The sequence below is a fragment of the Herpailurus yagouaroundi genome, unplaced genomic scaffold, assembly GCF_014898765.1.
Source record: "Herpailurus yagouaroundi ecotype Mexico unplaced genomic scaffold, PumYag 139, whole genome shotgun sequence".
Lineage (NCBI taxonomy): Eukaryota > Metazoa > Chordata > Mammalia > Carnivora > Felidae > Herpailurus > Herpailurus yagouaroundi.
The window spans coordinates 1,932,140-1,952,044 of NW_024412394.1; the positions used below are offsets into that span (position 1 = coordinate 1,932,140).

Genomic DNA, 19,905 nt, shown 5'->3' on the forward strand with positions numbered 1-19,905 from the left:
ATTTGTGTCTTCTCTTTCTTCTTGGTTAGCCTGGCTAGACATTTATCAATTTTATTGATCTTTTCAAAGAACCAGCTGGAAGTGTGTGATTTTTAGTTCATATTACAGTTCAGAGCCATAATAAGCCTTGCTTTGACTCAATCTCTAAATTTTTGCCAGTAATTGCTATATACATGTGTGCACAAAGGCATAAGTATTAGGATCTAATACAGAAATATCAGAACTTTTTTTTTTAGAGCCCATAGACTTTCACTAGTAAAATTAAGGCTTTCATTATTAATAGAATGGTGGATCAGGGAGAAGAATTTTGCATGCTGGCTTCCTATGCTAGCTGTGTGTCCTTGGGCAAGTGGCGTCACCTCTCTTTAGTTTTATGTACTTTTTTGTGAGCATGTTAAAATTTGTGAAATGGGAGTTCTTATTTTACTGGTTAGAGCTCTAACATAGGTGTTTAATATGGTACCTAGTACCTAGTAGACTCTATTGCAGCCATTATATTTCCAAAAGACAACATCTATTAGACTCATTAAAGGTACATAATCATATGGGTTTCTTCATACTCTAGGCCTTTGGGAGATGATAGGGCTTTCCTCTTAGTCACTGATATATGGAGGTATATTTCTTCCCATATAGAGTTTTTGTTGTAAATGGCTGCCTCTTGCACATTTGTAATCTGAGAAGGAAACAGCTGTTGGTGGGAAAGCCTTCCAGTTTGGGAAACTATTTCTTTGATAACTTTCAAGGTCAAGTCTCTTATTTCTCATTTGGTAGATACTACACACAGCGTGCCCTTGCTTTTTCAGTCAGGTGTTCTTTCGGGGTTCTCAGTCATCCAGAGTGAGTGCTTATTTTTGGACAGACTCCAAGGACAGGGTAGTAGTAGGTGCTTTTGGGGAACTTTAGAAAAGGTATTTGGCAAATAGCATAGATTTGAGAGGCTGATTAAATACAGATCTTGGTAGAGTTCTTGAGGAAGGCTCTAGAATTAAACGAGATTTAAAACGTATCACAAATAGCAAAAAAAATGAGGAAAACTGGACTTAGTTAAAACCAAAAGTTTTTGTTGTGTTATTGTTTTGTTTTTTAAAAATTTCCAAAGCAATGTGCCTTGTTCAGCTGTTTTCACCAACAGAAGTTGGAACTAAGTGGCTACGGTACTTACTAAATTATGGGGAAATGACTTTAAAATTAGTTCAGACAGAAAAGCTTGACACGGCAAAATTCAGTCTGTATAACCTGTAAGTATATATTTTAAGAAATAATTGCCCTGTTTTCTTTAAGAATAGAATGTGCTTTTTAGAAAGGAAATGCTCTGCTTGGGGAAGTTACCTTGGCTCCATAGAACGAAAGGAGAGAGGAGGTTAGTAGTAAAATGATTCCACAAAGGGGGTGGTTACTTGTATCCTGACTCTTTTGGTCAGGGTGAATGGTGGCACTTGAATAAGAAGTCTTTGCCATGGACTAGATGCCAGGTAGGCCTGAGGGTGGGAGATTACTTGTTACGCATCAGCCCCGTCAGGATGCTCTAGCTTCCTTTGCAAACCTCATGGACTGAACCCCACCTCCTTTCCTTTCCCCTGACCTCACAGTACCAGACCATTCCTCACACTGAGATTACCCATTAGCAAAATGACTCTGAGCCTTAACAATGAGGGCATTTATCTGTTTGTGGCACCGAATGTTCAAGCCTCTTGATAGGTCACTTCATGAAGAGAAGAAGTAAAGGGAGAAGGGCAAGGGAGGTGATGAAAGGAGAGAGCTGAGGACAAGTGTCATATGAGGAAGGAAGGAAGGTAGGTTTATCCTGGCCAGTGTTGTAGTAAAAAGAACATTTCATAGGAAGACACAAGGCTTCGGTTCCAGTCTGGTTCAGCTGTTCACTAGCTATCTCTTCTCCTCAGTGTGGCTTAGTTTCCTCATCTCTAAAGTAAAGGTTTCAGAAATGATGGTTTTAGGCACTGGAGAACGAGAGAGGAATAAAACAAGGCCCTTGCCCTTGAAGAGTTTGTTTTTTGATGAAGGAAATAAAGCAAATAAAAAAAACAAGAGTATTGTAATGTAAGCAAATTAAAAAAAAAAAACAACAGAGTATTGTAATGCTGTAAGTAGAGGACTATAAAGAAAAGATGTGGATAAAGTTAATACCACCTGAAAAGTGGGGTGGCATTTGATTGGGGCTTTGAAGGATGTTTGAGATTTCACAGAGACTAAAATAGGATGAAACAGAGAGAATACCAAGTACAAAGACAGGAGGCACGTGTCTGGTGCCCAGGGTGTGTACGAGAGTGTGGAGGGTAGTGGAGCCAGAAGGGTAACTGGGATAGCTTGGGAAGATTCTTACTGCATGGCAGAGGCAGGAAGTTTTTCCTATAGGCAAGAGTTACCCAAAGCTCTTTGGAAGGAATACCCGCTTGTATATGTATTTTAGAAAGTTAATAGTGACAACGTTGTAGAGAGTGTTTTTTGTCTTTTGTCGATGAAGGAGGAGACCTAAGGCAATCAAGATAATCTTGGAGGTTATTTCAGAAGTAGGGCAGTGACTTTGGAAATGGAGAGAAAGAGACAAATTTGTGAACTGTTTTAGGATGTAGAATATCTGGGATTTGGTAACCCCCTGTTGACTTACCTCCCTTAACCTCACCATCACTTAAAGGTACATACCCATTATGTACAATTCCTACACCATCTTCTAAAATGCACTAGCCTTTGAAATCACTGACCCATCTGGTCCCCTCCCCTGGGGACTGGTACTGCCCTCATTCAAGCAAGCTTGTTCTTAGCGTCTGTAATTGAAGAGCTCCATTCAGAAGCAAATGGGAATAATTGATTTTCATCCTCCAGAGGCTGGAAAAATCAAAGACCACAAGAGGTTTTTTAAAAAGGAGGCCAAATCCAGAAATAAATTTTCTCCATACTCCTTCTTAAGAGCTCTCATAAACGGGGGCGCCTGGGTGGCTCAGTCGGTTGACTGTCTGACTTCGGCTCGGCTCAGGTCATGGTCTCTCGGTTTATGAGTTCAAGCCCCACATGTGGCTCGTTGCTATTGGTGCAGAGTCTGCTTTGAATCCTCTGTCCCCCACTCTGTGCCCCTCCCCCGCTTGCAGGCATGTGCGTGTTCTCTCTTCCAAAAATAAATAAACAGTAAAAAAAAAAAAAGAATCTCATAAATGGAAGCCCGTGTTCCTGGGTTAGATCTGGCTTCACTTAAAAAAGTAGATGTGTGTGTTGTAAAAGTTGTTCTGACTGTTGTTAAAACAGTAAGGAAGACTTTAAGACCACTGCAAGGGGAGAAAGATGAGGCTCACCTCCAAATACAACAAGGACAAGTGGGGATTTATAACCAAGGAGCATGGTGAGGGCTTAGGGGATGAAAAATTAAGGGGAGACAGCAGAGTAGGGGGATTCTTGCTAAACTGACCAAACAGGATTTTCATTAAAGGCAGGCCAAGGACTTAGACACCAAAGGTGGGGGATGAAGAACCTTATCAGATGGGGGGGGGGGGCGGTGTGCGGTTCTTGCTAAACCTACTTAACAGGATTCTTGTTAAAACTTGGCTGCGCAGGCCAAAGATGGAATGGGGACCACCAGGCCTAATTGAAAGAGTGCTCATGGGGCGCCTGGGCACCTCAGTCCGTTGAGAGTCCGACTCTTGATTTTAGCTTAGGTCATGATCCCAGGGTCGTGGGATTGAGCCCTGCATTGGGTTCTGCGCTGAGCATGGAGTCTGCATAAGATTTTTTGTCTCTTCCTCTGCCGCTCTCCCCTATTTGTGCGCATGCGTGTGTGTTCTCTCTCTCTCTCTCTCTCTCTCTCTGTAAAATTACAAAATAAAATAAGATAGAATGACTATTAAAAAAAAGAAAAAAGAGTGCTCAGAGGAACCTGACTAAAGTTTAGTCAAGGAGAGTGTCTTTGTCAGTGTGTGTGTGTGTGTGTGTGTGTGTGTGTGTGTGTGTGTGTATTTGTGTTTTATTACTAAAGTAATGCGTGCCTCACCCCCAGAACTTGTCAGTCTTAACAGTTTGGTATGTAGCCTTCCATATATGAGTATAGGCTTAGAAAAATACACCATTGTAACCGAAATGAGATCATACTCTACATCCTGTTATACAGGTGCATTTTCTACTTAGTATATCTTGCATGTTTCTTCATGTCAGCACGTCTGTACTGACTGTTTTCATTGTTCGGAATGCCTTGCCTCACTTTAGATATTGATACGAAGCCATTATATTTTAGATTCCAGTTTACACTTTTCACATACATTAATTATCCCATTTATTCCATAAAATAGCCATCTCAAGGTTAGAGATAGGGCAAGTGACATTTCCACTTTACATAGACGTTAGGTGATTTACTGGAGAGTTTGTAGCTAATACGTGGCAAGTCCAGGATTTACGCATTTGGTCAGTTGCATGTGTGAACAAATTGGGATCCTTGACATTCAAGCCTCCATTATTAGCCACATTCACGATACTAATTTTGTCTGTGGTGCTTGGGGCATTTAGGAAATATATGTGAGGTTTGTAGGAACTGAAATCTGATAATAAATTTTATTTGAGGTGTTCATCCCTTTTGCATATATTATTTCTATATTGAACTTGTCATTTTAATTTGCTTAAAACAACAAAATAATCATGTTGAATACCTTAAGATTAATGAATTTAGTTAATTTGTATCTTTCATTATAATGTCAATACTTTCAATAGTTACCTTAAGTAATGAAGTTTGTCACTAATTGGATTTCTGGAAATGTTAATGGGAGTCTTTCAGTTAACTACGTCTACTCCTGTCCCTCTGGGACCCATTTCCCAGCTAGAACATAGTGCCTCTCTCTCAGTCGTCTTTATTGGTTTCCTATGACCTTGGCAAGAAAGAAAAAGAGCAAGACAGAATGAACAAGGAGTGGGGAATGTGAAACAGGGCGGAAATGAGAGAAGATGAGCTATGGGGGAGTCCTCTTATTCAGGAATGAGAAAAACAGTAAGGAGAGAGCGTGTTTCAAGAAGTTGTATATAGCACAGTGGTTGAGATTTTGGAGTTAAAACCCAGTGTCGCTCATTCCCAGCTCTATACCCCTGGGTAAATTATTCACCTGTGTACTTGTCAGTTTCCTGGGTTCCCTTTTAGGGTTCTGGTGAGAAGTGATCAGTGGGTTTTTTAATCCACTTTAATTAAAGTATACTTAGCTCATGGTAAACATTTTTTTTTAATGTTTATTTATTCTGAGAGAGAGAGAGAGAGAGAGAGAGAGAGAGAGAGCGAGCAGGTAATCAGGGGAGGGGGCGGAGATGGAGAGAGAATCCCAGGCAGGCTCCATGCTCAGTGCAGAGCCAGAGCCCAACACTGGGCTCAATCCCACGACCCTGAGATCATGACCTGAGCCAGAATTGAGAGTCACACGCTCAACCAGCTGAGCCACACAGGTGCCCTAGTAAACATTTGATGTTAGCTGTTATTTCCAGGCCTTTTAGAGTCAAAATTCCAAGAAAGGGGTCTCAAAGTCTGGATTTATGGTTTCCCTAAGGCGAAGGCATCTTTGTCTGCAAACGTGACTGAGGAAGGTACCTGGCCTTCCTCCCTCAGCCCAGTTAAACCTCTGGACTTTGACAAGCCAGGGAGCACATCGTTCTTATAAGCACTTCTTCACACACACACACACACACATACACACACACACACACACACACACACACACACACACACACACTAAACAAGAGAAGAAACAGTGCTTTTTCTTTCTAGGGTAACATGTCATCTTAGGGTGGAATGAGTGTGCATGTATATTTAGTAAAATTTGTGCAGTGTTTTTTTTACCCAAGAAATAACTTGGCAAAGGCTATTTGAGTTCTCTAATCTAAAAATTACCATACCTTTCTTTGAGTAGCTAGGCTCCCTCATTACTTTAGGTGTAGATTTCTCTTACTCTTTGAGCTTTCAGCGTGTGCCAGGTACAGCTCTTTCTTGGCAGTGAGCATACAGTGGTAAACATGGTTGTTTGTATTCTAGTGAGAAAGACTCAAATAGTGGCAGATACAGAACTCTAAACTGAAACATTGTAATGAAGGCAAAGTAAAAGAAGCTCTCTAAGTAGCTCATGAAGAGCCAGTTGCTTGGCCTGTAAAGGAAAGGAAGACGTTCCTAGGAGGAGAGCTTTGCTCAAGCTGATCGGAATTGAAGAGGTAAATTGGAAATGGGGGGTTGGGAAGAGGCAGGAAGGAGCCTAGTCTTCTAGGAAAGAGACCCTGGGTGAAGAATGCAGAAAACTGGGAAGTGTCTGCTTTTACATCACCTTGGCTGCAGTGTGATCTCACATTCTACCTGCTGTTTACAAAGCCCTTTCATCCCTTTTCTTGCTAATGGAAATGCCATTCATCCAGGCCTTCCTCCATGTTCCCTTAGCTTTTGCACAGTTCTTTTATAGCACATAGGAAATTGCATTATAATTTTTTGTTTCTGTGTCTCTGAAGTTCTTCAGAGCAGAGACTTGGTCTTATTTATTGTAAGGTACTAGAGTAGAACAGTGGCCTCTTCCTTTCTTCTCTCTGGGTGCCTGGTACTGTGTAACTGCCACTTGGGAAGGTGGCATGAGACAAGCACAGTCCCCGCTGTCGTGGAGCATGCAGTATGACAACTGTTTTGCTCGATGAGTGCATGCATTGAATGACTCACTAAGGTCGAATCAGAATCTTGAACTCTGGAGGTCATTTTCATGCAGTTCAGCAGTTCTGTGCCTTTTTTTTTTTTTTTTTTTTACAGCTGTAGAACAGAAACAGTGTTAAGAAGCCATGCCAAGGTAAATTGAATTGAATAAAAGATAAGGGCCCCCGAAGTAATAGTGTAAACCATGGGGGAAATATGGCTTATGAAAACTTGATTTCTACATCAACCCTCATGAATATATTCTAACAGCAGAGTACTCCTGTAGTGACTTTCACTTCATGGCAGCGTTCCTCCTAGATTGTCATGTCCATGTCCGTAGTGAAACAACAGTTTCACTGTGTGCCCCTCGTGCTGCTGTTCACGTTCCCCTCCCTGCTGTAGGCCTCGGTGGGGAGGCAGTGCCAGGCTTGCCTCAGATAGCAATGACCTTGAACGTTCATAGTCATTCAGTGAATGTACTGGGTTTCACAGTCTCCCTGGTCTCCAACAACTTGTGGACTTACGTGTGTGTGGTATTGGGTGTGTTCGTTCCAGTTACCGACTAGAAACAGAAGGGCCTAGAATAGGATGCTGTAGACAGCAACACTGGATGTAACCAATATGTCTGTTCTGAAACCATTGTCCTTGGCAGAAGGCAGGGGAGCCCTCTTTGCTGGCTTTGAGGAACAGGGAGGCCATCCTTCCAAGTTCATTGTGTGAGTTGTGTCACCTGTGAAGTTAAAATGGAGCATTGCCTTTCTGCTCGTGTTTCCCTCTCATGATGGAATAAACCCTTCAAAGTGACTGCCTCTCATCATGCTTGAAACAAACAGGTGGCCACAAAAAGCCAAGGTGACCAAAATCATACATTTCATAGTTGACAGGGACTCATCCAGCCTGTCATGTAGTGTCACAATCGTTTCTGACATTCTTCCCAGAAGGAACCTGAGTTCCTTTCTGGGAAAGCGAACATTTCCAGCTTTTAGCTCTCTGTAGGTATTTCATCCATATTTCAGATTATTATGCTGTATGCTGTTGTTTCTTGTTTTTTTTTTTTTTTTTTTTTTTTTTAAGTTTTAGCCATCCTCTATCAGTCTGTTATGAAGAGTTTTTAGCTTTCTTGTCCTCTGTCAATCCACTACCTCTTCCTTCATCCTTCAGGTCACAATTTTTAGTTACATCAGTACCTAATGTTTATGTTTGTATTATTTTGGCGGCCAGTAGTATTCACCTACTAACCCAATTAATATACTAAAATCTTTTTTTTTTTTCTTATATGGTTCATTAACTGCCTCTCTTGTTGGTTTTCAGAGTTTCCTCTGCCCAGCTGACTCTTAATTTCCAAACTACAACCATGCTTTTTAAATCCTTTAATGTTATTTTCCACATCCCAGGCAGACACTTCAGTTGGTCTTGTCAGTTTCATTTTCTCCCACAGACACGCCCCTGGAGCCCGGTGTCCTCCAGCCACACTCAAGGCTTGCTGTTTGGCTGATTCCCTTTCCCTTTTTTTGGCCCTGTTTCCTGGATGCCTATCTCCCTCTTCTTGGTTTGCTCATTTATTTGGTAGAGCATATCCTCCAGTCACTTCCTGATAAAAGGGTGTGTGGGAGGTAAAATTTGAGACCCTGCATGTCTAACAATATCTTTATTCTCTTTTCATACTTGACTGATAATTTGTCTGCTGTAGAATCTTAGGTGGGAAATCATTTTGCCTCAGAATTTTGAGAGCATTGCTCTTTTGTCTTACAGCTTCCAGAGATGCTATTGAAAATTCTGATGCCACTCAGTCCTTTATATGCAAACTGGTTTTTGTCTCTGGAAAATGTGTTCTCTTTATCCCATGACTTCTGAAATGTATTCTGAAATTTCAGTGTGCCTTGGGGATGGGTCTTTTTAAAAATTGTTCGTTGTTCTGAACATAGGATGGACTCTTTCAACTGGAGGTTCAAATCCTTCAGTTCTAGGAAAATCTCTTAAATAGTTTCTTTGATAATATTCTCCTCTCTGCTTTCTCTCTTTTCTCTGGAACTCTTGGTCCTCCTATTTTCTTATCCTTTCTCTTGTATTTCCCATCTTTTTCCTTGGTTACACTTTCTATGAGATTTACTCAAATTTATGTTCTAGCTCTTTAATTATGTTTTTATTTCTACTATCACTTTTTAATTTCCAAAAACTTTTCACTAATTGTCGCAGGTTTTTTTCCTAATCCTGTTTTTGTGTGATCACAGTTTGTTATTGTTGTTTTGGGTTGAGATTTTATTTGGTTTTCAGTTTCCGTTCCTTTGAGTCCCTTTATTCGGTTTGTTTTGTGCTGTGTCGTTTCATGTTGAACACCTTCCTCAATCAAATGTATGCTCGTCTTTGGTTGTCATTTTCAATTAAGAGCAAGACACTAAGAAGCAAATTGGATGGTCTGTATAGAGGTGGGAAGAACTTGGCAAGGATGAGTTTTATATCATAGGATGATTGCGCAGGAACCTACCTGGTTTGATGGGGAATCCCCAAAAGTCTGCATCTATTGAACTTTTCTGTGGAATCATTTGGTTTCTGCAGGAAAGAATCTTCCAACCTTCTATTTGGGGGGTGGGGGTGGGGCTGCCAGCATTCTGGGAGCAGAGCTGAGATCCCGTCCTTCAGGATGCAGACTTCCTTTTAGGGCTTCTGTTTTCAGTACAGTGCCTCTCTCTGCCTTTTATTGTTCCTGAGGTTCCCCCAGTCTGGAGCCCGTCCAGCTTCTTCGCAGAATAGATATACCTTCTCCTGCCTGGGTACAGCTGTAATCGTCTACTGGCTGCCCGGGATGTGGCTAGAGATTTGGTGGTCTGATGCCTCTTCATAAACAGAATTTGTATCAAGTTCTTGTTTGCAACCCCTCCTTATCCCTAGCCTCGTGTGCCACCTGGTACCTCTAATCCCTGAGCCTTCCCAAGGTGTGTATGTGTGAAGGCAGAAAAGGCATCTCTTTTTATGGCCATGGGATTCACTTTCTCAGTTCTGCTAACTTACCTACTTTTCATCTTCGAAAAAATGTTCATATTTATGTTTATTGTTCTCTTTCTCCTGTTTGTATTTACTTGCATTTTGATAGGGATCAGGAATGAGCAGGAGTAAAACACATGTTCACTTTTCCCCAGTTAACTTGATTTTAGGGGGGGGGTTGCACAGTTTTGGATGGTTTTGTGTCTAATTGTTTCATGTTGATAAGTTTTGTCTTTCTCCGAAGATCACAAGCTTCTTTGACAACGGGGATGGTTTCATGGGCTCCTTGTTATCTCTTCTTTTAAACCTCAACAGTTAAATATGTAGAAAGCGTTTTAGTAAGGATGTGTCAAATTTGTTTGAGTAAGATGAAATCTTTAAAATTAGACTGACTTTGGACAGTGCTTCCTTGTGTTGGAAAACTGCCAGCCCTTGCTGAAGTTCAACGATAAATCTGCCTTTGCAAGGATAACTAAAAGAGAAAAACAGTGAAGGCCTTTGGCAAAAAAAGGCTGATGAGACAAACTGTTGTTTACACCTTAATGATTTAATGGAATTGGTTGGAAGATTGCTCAGAACCTCTCTTACCCTTCATGTTCATTGCCATTGCTCTCTCTTTATAGTCAGTGATGGAGAAGGCCCTTTCCTGACTTGGTGCCGCTCTGAGAGTCTTTGACCTCCTGAGAATTAATACAGGAGGAGACCCATATAGCCCAAAGTTGTTTTCTCTCAACAGTCAAGTTCAAGATCCTGGAGAAACTAAAAAAAAAACAAAACATGCAGTAGCAGTCAGAGGTGGGATTTTGTTGCAGTGCCACATTAATTAGCTGTATGATAAGCAGTAAATCATCTGAAATTCAGTTTTCTTACCTATAAGATGAAAACAATAATATGTATTTTTCTACTCCATAAATACGGTTGTAAGGGTCAAATACGGGGAACATGCATGTAAACACTTGAAAATTATCATTTTAAACTGACCATGTAACCACGGTATTCCGGACCCTGCTACCCACCTACTGACTGGACATCTATCTGCATGGGGGAGTCCAAATTCGTTTCAGCCTTAACTAAACCAAAACAAAACTTTCTTCCCTCCCCCTCGTTTTCTCCTCTACCTCACAACATCCCATTCACAAAGCAGAGCAGCCCTGGTTTTCCTCCTGAATTTACTCTCATTGTGTATTGAATTTTTCGCTTCTCACTCACCCTGTGCCCCTACCCTGATTTAGTCACCAGATCCTTTCTGTTTTCTCTTGAATCTATCCTTTTCTCTCTGTCTTTACAACTGCCTTCATTCAGGTCCTCACTGCATGCTTGAATTGCTGACTTCCAGCCGGGCTCCATGGACCTAGTCACACACCACTTCCACTCCATCATCTACACAACTGCCTGGCAAAGTGATGTTTTCCCCCCCCCAATTCTGAAATATATCAGGCCCTCGCAACAGCATGATGAATAGCAAATTAGCCATCTACGTTCCCATCTCCCAGATGTCAACAGAAGGATTTCTCTAAAACCTACATCTGATTACCCCCCACTCAGAGTTTGCTAGTTTCCAAGACCCTTCATAGTTTGGCTCGGCCTACCTCTCCATGCTTGCAGCCACCATTCTTTCACTTTGGAGCTCCAGCCACTCACAGTACGTGCATTGGCCGTTTGCTGGGACTACTTGAAAGACCTTGAGTTTGGGTGTTGCCTCTTTGTTTCTTCCGTCCGGCTGATTCCTTCTAAGCTTTAAGGCTCTGCTCAAGTGTCTCCTCTTATGCAAAACCACCCTTATTTCCATTTCCCTATAAGCTACCCTTGGCATACTTCCTTCTCAGAATGTCACACACTGTTCTGTGTTGTCATTTGTTTACTTGCCTGACTTCCCCACTGTAGGGTGGAGACTGTGTAGCACCATGGTATATGGAAGGTAGTGCATAAACATTAATTGAATCAAACTGGATTGGACACTCTGCCGGCCCACTGAGATGCCTGCCGTTGCTTGTCTGTCTGAAGGAAGCAGTTAAGTGGCTGGACAACCACATGAAGCAAGCTTACTGCCAGCACAGAGCCACTTTAGGATATCCTTCAGTCCTGAGATCTGATCCCATAGAATAGTCACAGATGAAAGTGGGCTGGGCACTTTGGTTCTAATTTACGGTTCTTCTGTTCCTGTGTTTTATAGACAGACATCTCAAATGCAGTATTCTTGTATGTCCCTTCAAGAGATTGCCATTTTTAATGGATACAGGTGTAGCGACTCTGTTAGTGCATAAAGACCTACTGCAGGTTGGTAAAAACCCAGTGTTAGAAGTTGCAAGCTGGTGGCCCTAAGCCAGTTCCTTGCATAGTGCTGTGCTCTTGGAAACACAAGGGATTTCCCCAAAGAACTTAAAATACGTGGTGTGAATGAGCAGTGTAAAAAATTCACTGTGGTTCAAGGTCAAATGTGATAAATGCTGTGGTGAAGGTGCCATAGATGATCTGGAAAATCTGAGGTGGGTGAGATTAATATGAGCCAGTAGAGCCACAAAAGGTGTTATGGATCAGGGCACATTTGAACTGGGCGACTTACTGTGCTGGATAGAATAAGCGTCTCTGTATTTTCTGCTGTTCTTACTTGATTTCACAGAAACCAGCAATTTTACCTAAGGTTTTTGCCTGAGTTTTGCTAGGTCTGAAGAGTGATATGTAGATTTAATTGTGGGTGTCGTTGATGGATCTTTGAATCCAGATCCATCTTTTAGAGACTTAGTGTCTGGTCATGATGGTTTGGACTTCAGAGTCTCTGTCCCTGCCTCTTGCTTTGAAAGTGCTACCCCTCTCCTTCAGTGTGGACTTTGTATCTTTCACCAGAGCCTGACATACAGTAGATGCTTAGTGGACGCTTATTGACCTCAGCGCACCTGAGGCCTTTGTAAGCCTGTTCCCTGGACGTAGAGCCCCCTGCTCCTTCTTGCTCTCCAGCCACATGTCAAACATGCTCCTTCTCAGGCCATTTGCATTTGATGCTCTCCCTACCTGTCCCCCTCAGACATCCAGGCCCCTCCTTCCTTCACTGAATTCAGATCTCTTCTCCAAGGTCACCTGCTTAGAGAGGTATTTCCTGAGTCTTAGAGTGCCCGATCTGCTTCCTTTGTTTCTTTATGGCACTTACCATTACCTGCCACCATATTTCTATTTATTTATTTGCTCACTTTCCCTCCCTCCAGAGTTCTGGGTCCATGAAGGCAGAGACTTTGTCTTTTCTCATTTGCATTTCCAGGCCCTGGAACAGTGCCCGGCATGTAGGGGGCACACTTAACTTAGCTGTTGAATACATGCCCAAATAGCCCTGCGAGCAGACCCTCAGTCAGCACCTGCCTCACTGTATAGAGTAGGCTGTGTCTGTATGGCTGGCCTGTTCGTCTTCATCACTACCTCTAGATCCAGCATGCCACCTGCCATGGATCAATGTATAGTCAGTTTTTAAATGAATGGAGAGAGGCATTTGAGGTGGGATTCAAAAGCCACAGGTTCTCATCAGTCATATTCTTCCTTGCCCTCTCCAATATCGTTACTTTAAAAAAATATATTTATTTAATTGGTTAATCTCTGCAGCCAACATGGGGCTCAAACTCTCAACCCCTGAGATCAAGAGTCGCATGCTCTTCGGACTGAGCCAGCCAGGCGCCCTTCCAATGTCTTGAGATGCCATCTCCAATTTGGGTGTTTCTGAGTCACAGAAGGCAAGGCTTGCTGTGCTCTGGCATCATGTCCATGTGGTTGGGTTGCTGTGACACGTCTTAGGCTTCTCAACCCTAATGCACTTAAACTGGTTCAAACCAGTTTAGTTCTAGTTTCCATGAGCCATTTAAGCCCTGAGGAGCCTATCACAGTAGAATTTACAGATGCAGAGAAAGATCTGGAGAATTAAGTGACTTGTCATTGCAACTGGCAGTGGTAGAGGCAAGTTTTGAATAACTTAGGTGGGCTAACTATGGAGCCTCAGCTTTTCACCTGGGTTGTGCAGTTGCTTCATGCCGGATTGCTAGGACTCCTCTAAGACCCATCAAGGATACTGCGACGGTTTGTTCTACAAGTCGAAGGCAGCCATTGCATTTCTGTACGATCTATATAGGTTAAACTTTAAGAATCTCCTGGACCGTTTTTCGCCCCCTCTGGTTTTCTTGGCGTGTTTTATTTTGCCTTTGTTTGTTGGTGAGCAGCCCTTTGGTACTTAATGTCTTAGAAAAACCTAACAGGACAGCTGTGATAGAGAGGAAGACCCAGATTGTAAATAGCTCTTTTCTTGGGCTGCCAAAAAGGAAGACACTTGGGTGGAGGGGGATGTTACCATCCTGTTTGAAGCTAAAATTCTAAGCAGAGAGATTACAGTTCTCTGTTTTCATTTAGGTTTTATTTAATATAGCCCCCATCTCCTCAGATTTCTAGATGGGCATTTAGACAAAATGCTAGTTAGAGAAAAAACAGGGGAGGGGCGGAAGACCTTACTAGTTGGAAATGTTGCCGCTGAATGCAGGAAAGTCCTTATCTTTCTTCCTTGTCTTCTTAAATCGTGTTGAGGGAGTTCTAGTGCTAGTATAGGACACCCAAGCTTAATCACCTCTAAACCAGAGACATAGAGGTAAAAGTTAGAAAGAGAAAGAGCATGCTCAGTCCTGCCTTTTTTGCTGAAAGGGAGGGCAGTTTTGGGGCACCCGGGTGGCTCAGTTAGTTAAGCGTCCGACCTCGGCTCAGGTCATGATCTCACAGTTTGTGAGTTCGAGCCCCACGTCGGGCTCTGTGCTGACAGCTCAGAGCCTGGAGCCCACTTTGGATTCTGTGTCTCCCTTTCTCTCTGCTTCCCCCCTGCTCACACTCTGTCTCTCTCTCCTTCAAAAATAAATATTCAAAAAAACATTTTTTTTTAAAGCAAGGGCAGTTTAAAGCTTAGTTCTCAGGTCACTTCAGGACCTGGATTGAGATCGTTGGAATGAGCTGGCACATTCCTGAGGGGGTCTGAGGAGCTGCCAAACCTGTGCTCCTGACTGCGTGGCCCATTATTGGTATTTTCTTTTTTCTAGCCCTGTTGCTTTATTCCGGTCGTCTTGCTGTCAGATTATTATTCCAGCCTTGTACTGATGCATCTTTACCTCATCCTGTCATCCCAGTTAGATCGTCAAGTCCTTGTTTGGCCAAATGGCAAGAACTCTATAAATGGGAGTTTTGGATCTGCCACTGATTTGGGGCAAACGAGTTGTTTTTTGATTCTTAGGTGTCACCTGTGTTTTAATGGAATGATGATGTGTTGTCTGGGGGGTCAGTTTGAAAATAAGTATGAAAACCATACCTCTTAGGTTTTCCAGACCCATTTCATTTACTGCCGTACTCACCGTTGTCAGGCATAGGCATACAGTTTTCGGTTTAGAAAATAAGGTTATCGTACATGGGTGACAAAGAGGTATGATTGCTTTTAACTCTTTGTTTGGAAGTTCCTGTAGGAATCCAAGCTTAATGGAGGATGGGGGTTACCAGGATGTACCTCAGGCTCCTGACCTTGTCACAGCATCCTTAATTGACAACGAACAAATAACTTAGATATCAAAGCATGTGTATCTTCTCTTTTCACTGAAAATGTATCTCAAGGCTTTAAACCTAATATAGACATGCCCATTCAAACGGCCCAGATCACATATGTTCAACCGTTTATCATTAACAGTTGGATGTTTTTCTTGGTTTTCTTTTCCCTATGCATAGATTCTTTCCCCTCTTTCTTTTAAAAAATTATTATAAAAATACATGAATGCATTCTCATTGGGTTTTAAACAGTGTGGTAGAATACAGAGCAGAATGTGAGAGTCCCTCCTCATCACCTGTAGGTTCCCCCAGCACACATTTCCTTTCCCAGAGGGAACCACTGTCAACACTTGGCGAGCCCTCTTCACATCACCATCCATCGTGTGTACGTGTACATACACATTGCTAAAGCAGGGGCTCATGTTTTGTGTACTACACGATGCCTTCTTTTTTTTCACATTCCCCTAACACAGTGTATCTTGGGAAATCTTTCCATGTGAGGACACTTCGGTCCAACTTGTTTTCTTTCCTTTGTTGTTACTGTTAATGGTTATATAATTCTTCGTATGGGCACACCTGAGATTTAACTGCCCACCTACTGATGGACATGAAGTTTTTAGTTTTTGCTCTGGTGGTGAAGCAGAGTCCTGTACAAGCATGTGTCTTTGTGCATGTGTACAAGTGTTTCTGTTGAATGGTTGCCAGGAAGTGGAAATGCTGGCTCAGAGTGAATGCCTATTTTTGGTTTGGTGGATCCTGCCAATTGTCTTCCCGAAGGAATTCACCAATTCAAACTCATACCAGTGGTATAGAAGAGTGCTTGTTTTCCTGATCTTTATAAACACTTTGTTTTCATTTTTGTCAGTCTGATTGGCGAAAAGTAGTGTATGTTTATTTTACTTTCTTTTATTTCAAAAAATTTTATTTTTAAGTAATCTCTGCACCCAGTGTGGGGCTTGAACTCACAGCCCCAAGATCAAGGGTCGCATGCTCCCCTGACCAAGCCAGCCAGACACCCCAGTGTGTGATTATTTTAATTTCATTCTTCCAGGCTCTGCCTCTGTAGAGCTGACCTTGTCTGATTTCTGCTTTTTAGGAATTCTCAACATTGTCAGTTACTTGATGAATCTTTTCTTATTTTCTTGTCTGACTCTGTTTGTCTATTACCCGTCTGTGGTGTAGGGGTAGGACTCGTTTCTGTACTTCATAGAACTTTAGACAGGAGATGGAGTAAACTTATGCATTGAATCCACTATCCTGATTAGTTTCGCTTATAGATTCTTTCTATACAGTATTAACCACTTTGTTTCTTTTTCTGTCTTTAACATTATACTATCATCTCTTTTCTTTTTTTTTTAATTTTTTTAAATGTTTTATTTATTTTTGAGACAGAGACAGAGCATGAGCAGGGGAGGGTCAGAGAGAGAGGGAGACACAGAACCCGAAGCAGGCTCCAGGCTCTGAGCTGTCAGCACAGAGCCCGACGTGGGGCTTGAACTCACGAACTGTGAGATCATGACCTGAGCCGAAGTCGGATGCTTAACCGACTGAGCCACCCAGGCGCCCCTCATCTCTTTTCTTATTACATAGCAATATAAGCATATAAATATGGTGTTCTACTCTGTACTGTAGTTCTTCATCATAATCATTTCTCTATTGATAGACTGTTGGGCTATTTCCAAAATTTTATTGTTATAAGTAATGCAGCCTCCAACATCTGAGCATAAAGTCTTTGGGCCCGGATGGTTTTACTGGTGATTCTTTATCATTTTAGTGCTCTATGCCAGTGATTCCTAAATACAGAAGTGGGTAAATAGCTGCCCAGCTGATCTGTGAGCCAAGCCTAACACCTGTCCCATCTAGTAGGAATAACGCAAAAAGCAGAAACTTTAGATCAGCCTCATTTATGCATGCAGTTGTGAAAATCCTAAGTAAAATAGTCTCAAGTAGATACTCTTAAGTACAGTTCACTAAGATGGACATAATGGATAATGGCCAAGTAAGTTTTATTGCAGAAATGAAAGAAAGGCTCATTATTAGGAAACATATTGATAATAACATATTAGTTGGTTAAATGTGAAAAACTGTGATTATTTTCACCGATGCAGAAAATGCATTTAAATTAAAGTTATTTAAAAAAAAAAATGTTTTTTTTAAAGTAATCTCTGCACCCAACATAGGTCTCGAACTCACAACCCCGAGATCAAGAGCTGCATGCTCCACCAACTGAGCCAGCCAGGTGGCCCTAAACAACTATTTTTAATAACATTTTTAGAAGGAAAAAAAAAAGATACTTCCTTTACATGTTAGAGTGTTTACCTCATACAGACTACCAACGATAGAGGCATTCTCATTAAAAGCAAGGACAAAACAAGGCAGCCCTCTACTACTTAATATTATTTTAGTAGCTCTGGCCAGTGGAGTAAGGTGTGAAACAGAAGTACGAATTAAGACTTTGAGGATTAAGTAAGATGACATTGCAGCCTTCCTAGTGCAGTATTTCTGATTCAAATAAGGCATTCACATTACAGATTTTGTTGTTGTTATTCTTTTTAGCAATAAGACCTTCACAAAGGAAAGACCAGTTGTCTCTTGTGTCTTAACACATGTGTCTTGGTGCTTATATTATTAATGTGGGTTCTTTCATCTTGGTTCTTGCTGGTTAATTCATCTGGATTATCCGTAGGTCTGTGTTGAGTCAGTCTTGAGTCTTCAGTCACCAGCTTAGAGGTGGGTGTCCAGTACCTCTGACTGGCTGAATGGTTGGTTCAGTGATACTTTTGATGGCCTTTTAATGAACTGTTCTTACAATCCTGGAAGTATTCAGAGGCATGATTCCCAGACTATGTGAATAATGTAGTTAAACGTGAGAAGGGTACATGGGGCACCTGGCTGGCTTAGTTGGTAGAGCATGAGACTCTTGCTCTTGGGGTTGTGTGTTCAAGCCCCAGGTTGGGAATAGAGTTTACTTCAAAAAAAAAAGTAACACTTCAATGACTTATCATAGAGCAGAAATGACTTATCATAGAGCAGAGTTCAAACATATGCCGGAAGAGAAAATGGATTCAATTTTAAAAAATAATAAAAGTAAAAATGATGAGAAGGGTACAGAAGAGCAAGCTCTTAAATGATGACACTGTTGTTTTGACACCTGACTCTGCAAATGATCGTGTGTCCTCAGTGCTGTTCACTTCTGCGTAAATAGCCTCTGTCCTTTATTGGGAATCATGTGACTGTAACTAGTTTGGTTAAACACCACAGAGAATTATTTTCTAAGTAGCTAGCTGGCTCTAAACTTTTTTTTTTTCCCCTTTACTTCCTCTATAGCATCTGGAGGGGGCCAAACGTGAACTGTGTTGACAGCACTGGGTACACACCTCTACACCATGCTGCTTTGAATGGCCATAAGTAAGTATTTTTTGCTACATTCCTACCCGACCCTTCAGAACCCAGGCTTTCGGATTGTCTTTTTTGATTCCTATAAAGGATCACTAAGCCGTAGTGTTGAGGAACAGGGAAAAACAAACTAAATTTAGTGTATCCAGAATTCCCAAGTCTCTCTTCAGTGTATAATTTAGGCATCCTTCTCTACTCCACCCCCAAAAAACTCCAACCAAAGGTTAAGTTTTACCTTTTTCTGCTCTTTGTCCTTTTCTGTTTTGAAATGGTGCAGTCCCACACAATGACCTGAATATGAGGGTCACATTTGGGGCAGCCAGGTCATAAAGGGGCTGGGTAATCTGTTAGGTAACCAGTACCTTTGTAAACTGAAAATAGATTGGCTGGTCCCTTCTGCTAAAGGAGTTAGTTATTTATTTACTCTGTCTTCTTGCCTGCCATTCTTGCCTCATAAAGTAGGCCTGGTAGACAACAGGAACCATTCTTAAGGGGAAAGGTACATAAACCATATGGCCTACTTAATTCTCTTAGGTATTGGTAGTAGTTGTTGAGGGGAGGGTTTGTGCAGCAGGTTTTATGGAGAAGCTGTGCTTCAGGGGGAGTCTGAGAGAAGATGACATAGGTTCAAATGGTTTGGCAGCCTTTCCCTGAGGGCACTGCCTTTCAAGTGAGAGAGAATGTGACGGCTCAGCCCCGGGGCAGGCACAGTAGTGGATGCAGTGAGTAGATCGGCCAGGATGTGGAAGAATGGAAACCAAAGTGTAACAGAACAGAGGGTGTTATAGAGATTCTGAGGCTTCATACTCCAGGAGATAAGAAGTAGAGGTTCAGTTTTTATGAGGAGGGATTATTGGAACCATTTTAGATTTTGCTGAGCAAGGAGCAGGGCCCTCACCACCTTGAGGGATTCTGTAACACCTGTGTGATATTTGGCCCAGCCTAATTGACTCTGATGTGCCAAAAACAGGTGATGATCGTTCCCTTGTACATTACACTTTTCTAAAGTATATTGAACGTGATCATTATGTCTTTTCTGTAGCTGTCTTAGACAAAGCTGACAGTAACTCTGTGGAACCCCCTGCCCCCATAACTAGTGGGGTGACCTGAATTAAAGTGAATCTTGAACTTAAGTGACTGCAACTTGTTAGCCAAGTTTCACTCCAGATGCCGTTGTTATTTACAGTGGGGGTTTTCTTTGACCTCGTGTGCATGGGGGTAATTCTGCATTTGCATCAGCTTGATTAACAGTGTCACCAAGAAGTAAGCCAAGTCCTTCTTCTTTGACGTATCAAATGATACCAGATGTGTCTGGCTTATGTTCACAACAACTTTAATTC

The 19,905-nt window shown here is 41.8% G+C and overlaps 1 protein-coding gene and 1 long non-coding RNA gene across 7 annotated transcripts in view; one reads left to right on the forward strand and one right to left on the reverse strand.

Moving 5' to 3' along the window:
• Positions 1-19,905, forward strand: part of ANKS1A (ankyrin repeat and sterile alpha motif domain containing 1A) — a 180,965-nt gene that overhangs the window by 52,127 nt on the left and 108,933 nt on the right. For all 6 annotated transcript variants that reach the window (XM_040473255.1, XM_040473256.1, XM_040473257.1 and 3 more), the window contains exon 2: positions 18,497-18,577. In XM_040473255.1, the coding sequence (XP_040329189.1) occupies positions 18,497-18,577 (81 nt within the window). The remainder of the gene's footprint in view (positions 1-18,496; positions 18,578-19,905) is intronic.
• On the reverse strand, positions 9,773-12,273 carry LOC121029327 (uncharacterized). The gene is made up of 2 exons (XR_005789681.1): positions 11,212-12,273; positions 9,773-10,381 (listed from the first exon to the last, which is right to left on the reverse strand). It is a non-coding gene; the product is annotated as an uncharacterized LOC121029327 (long non-coding RNA).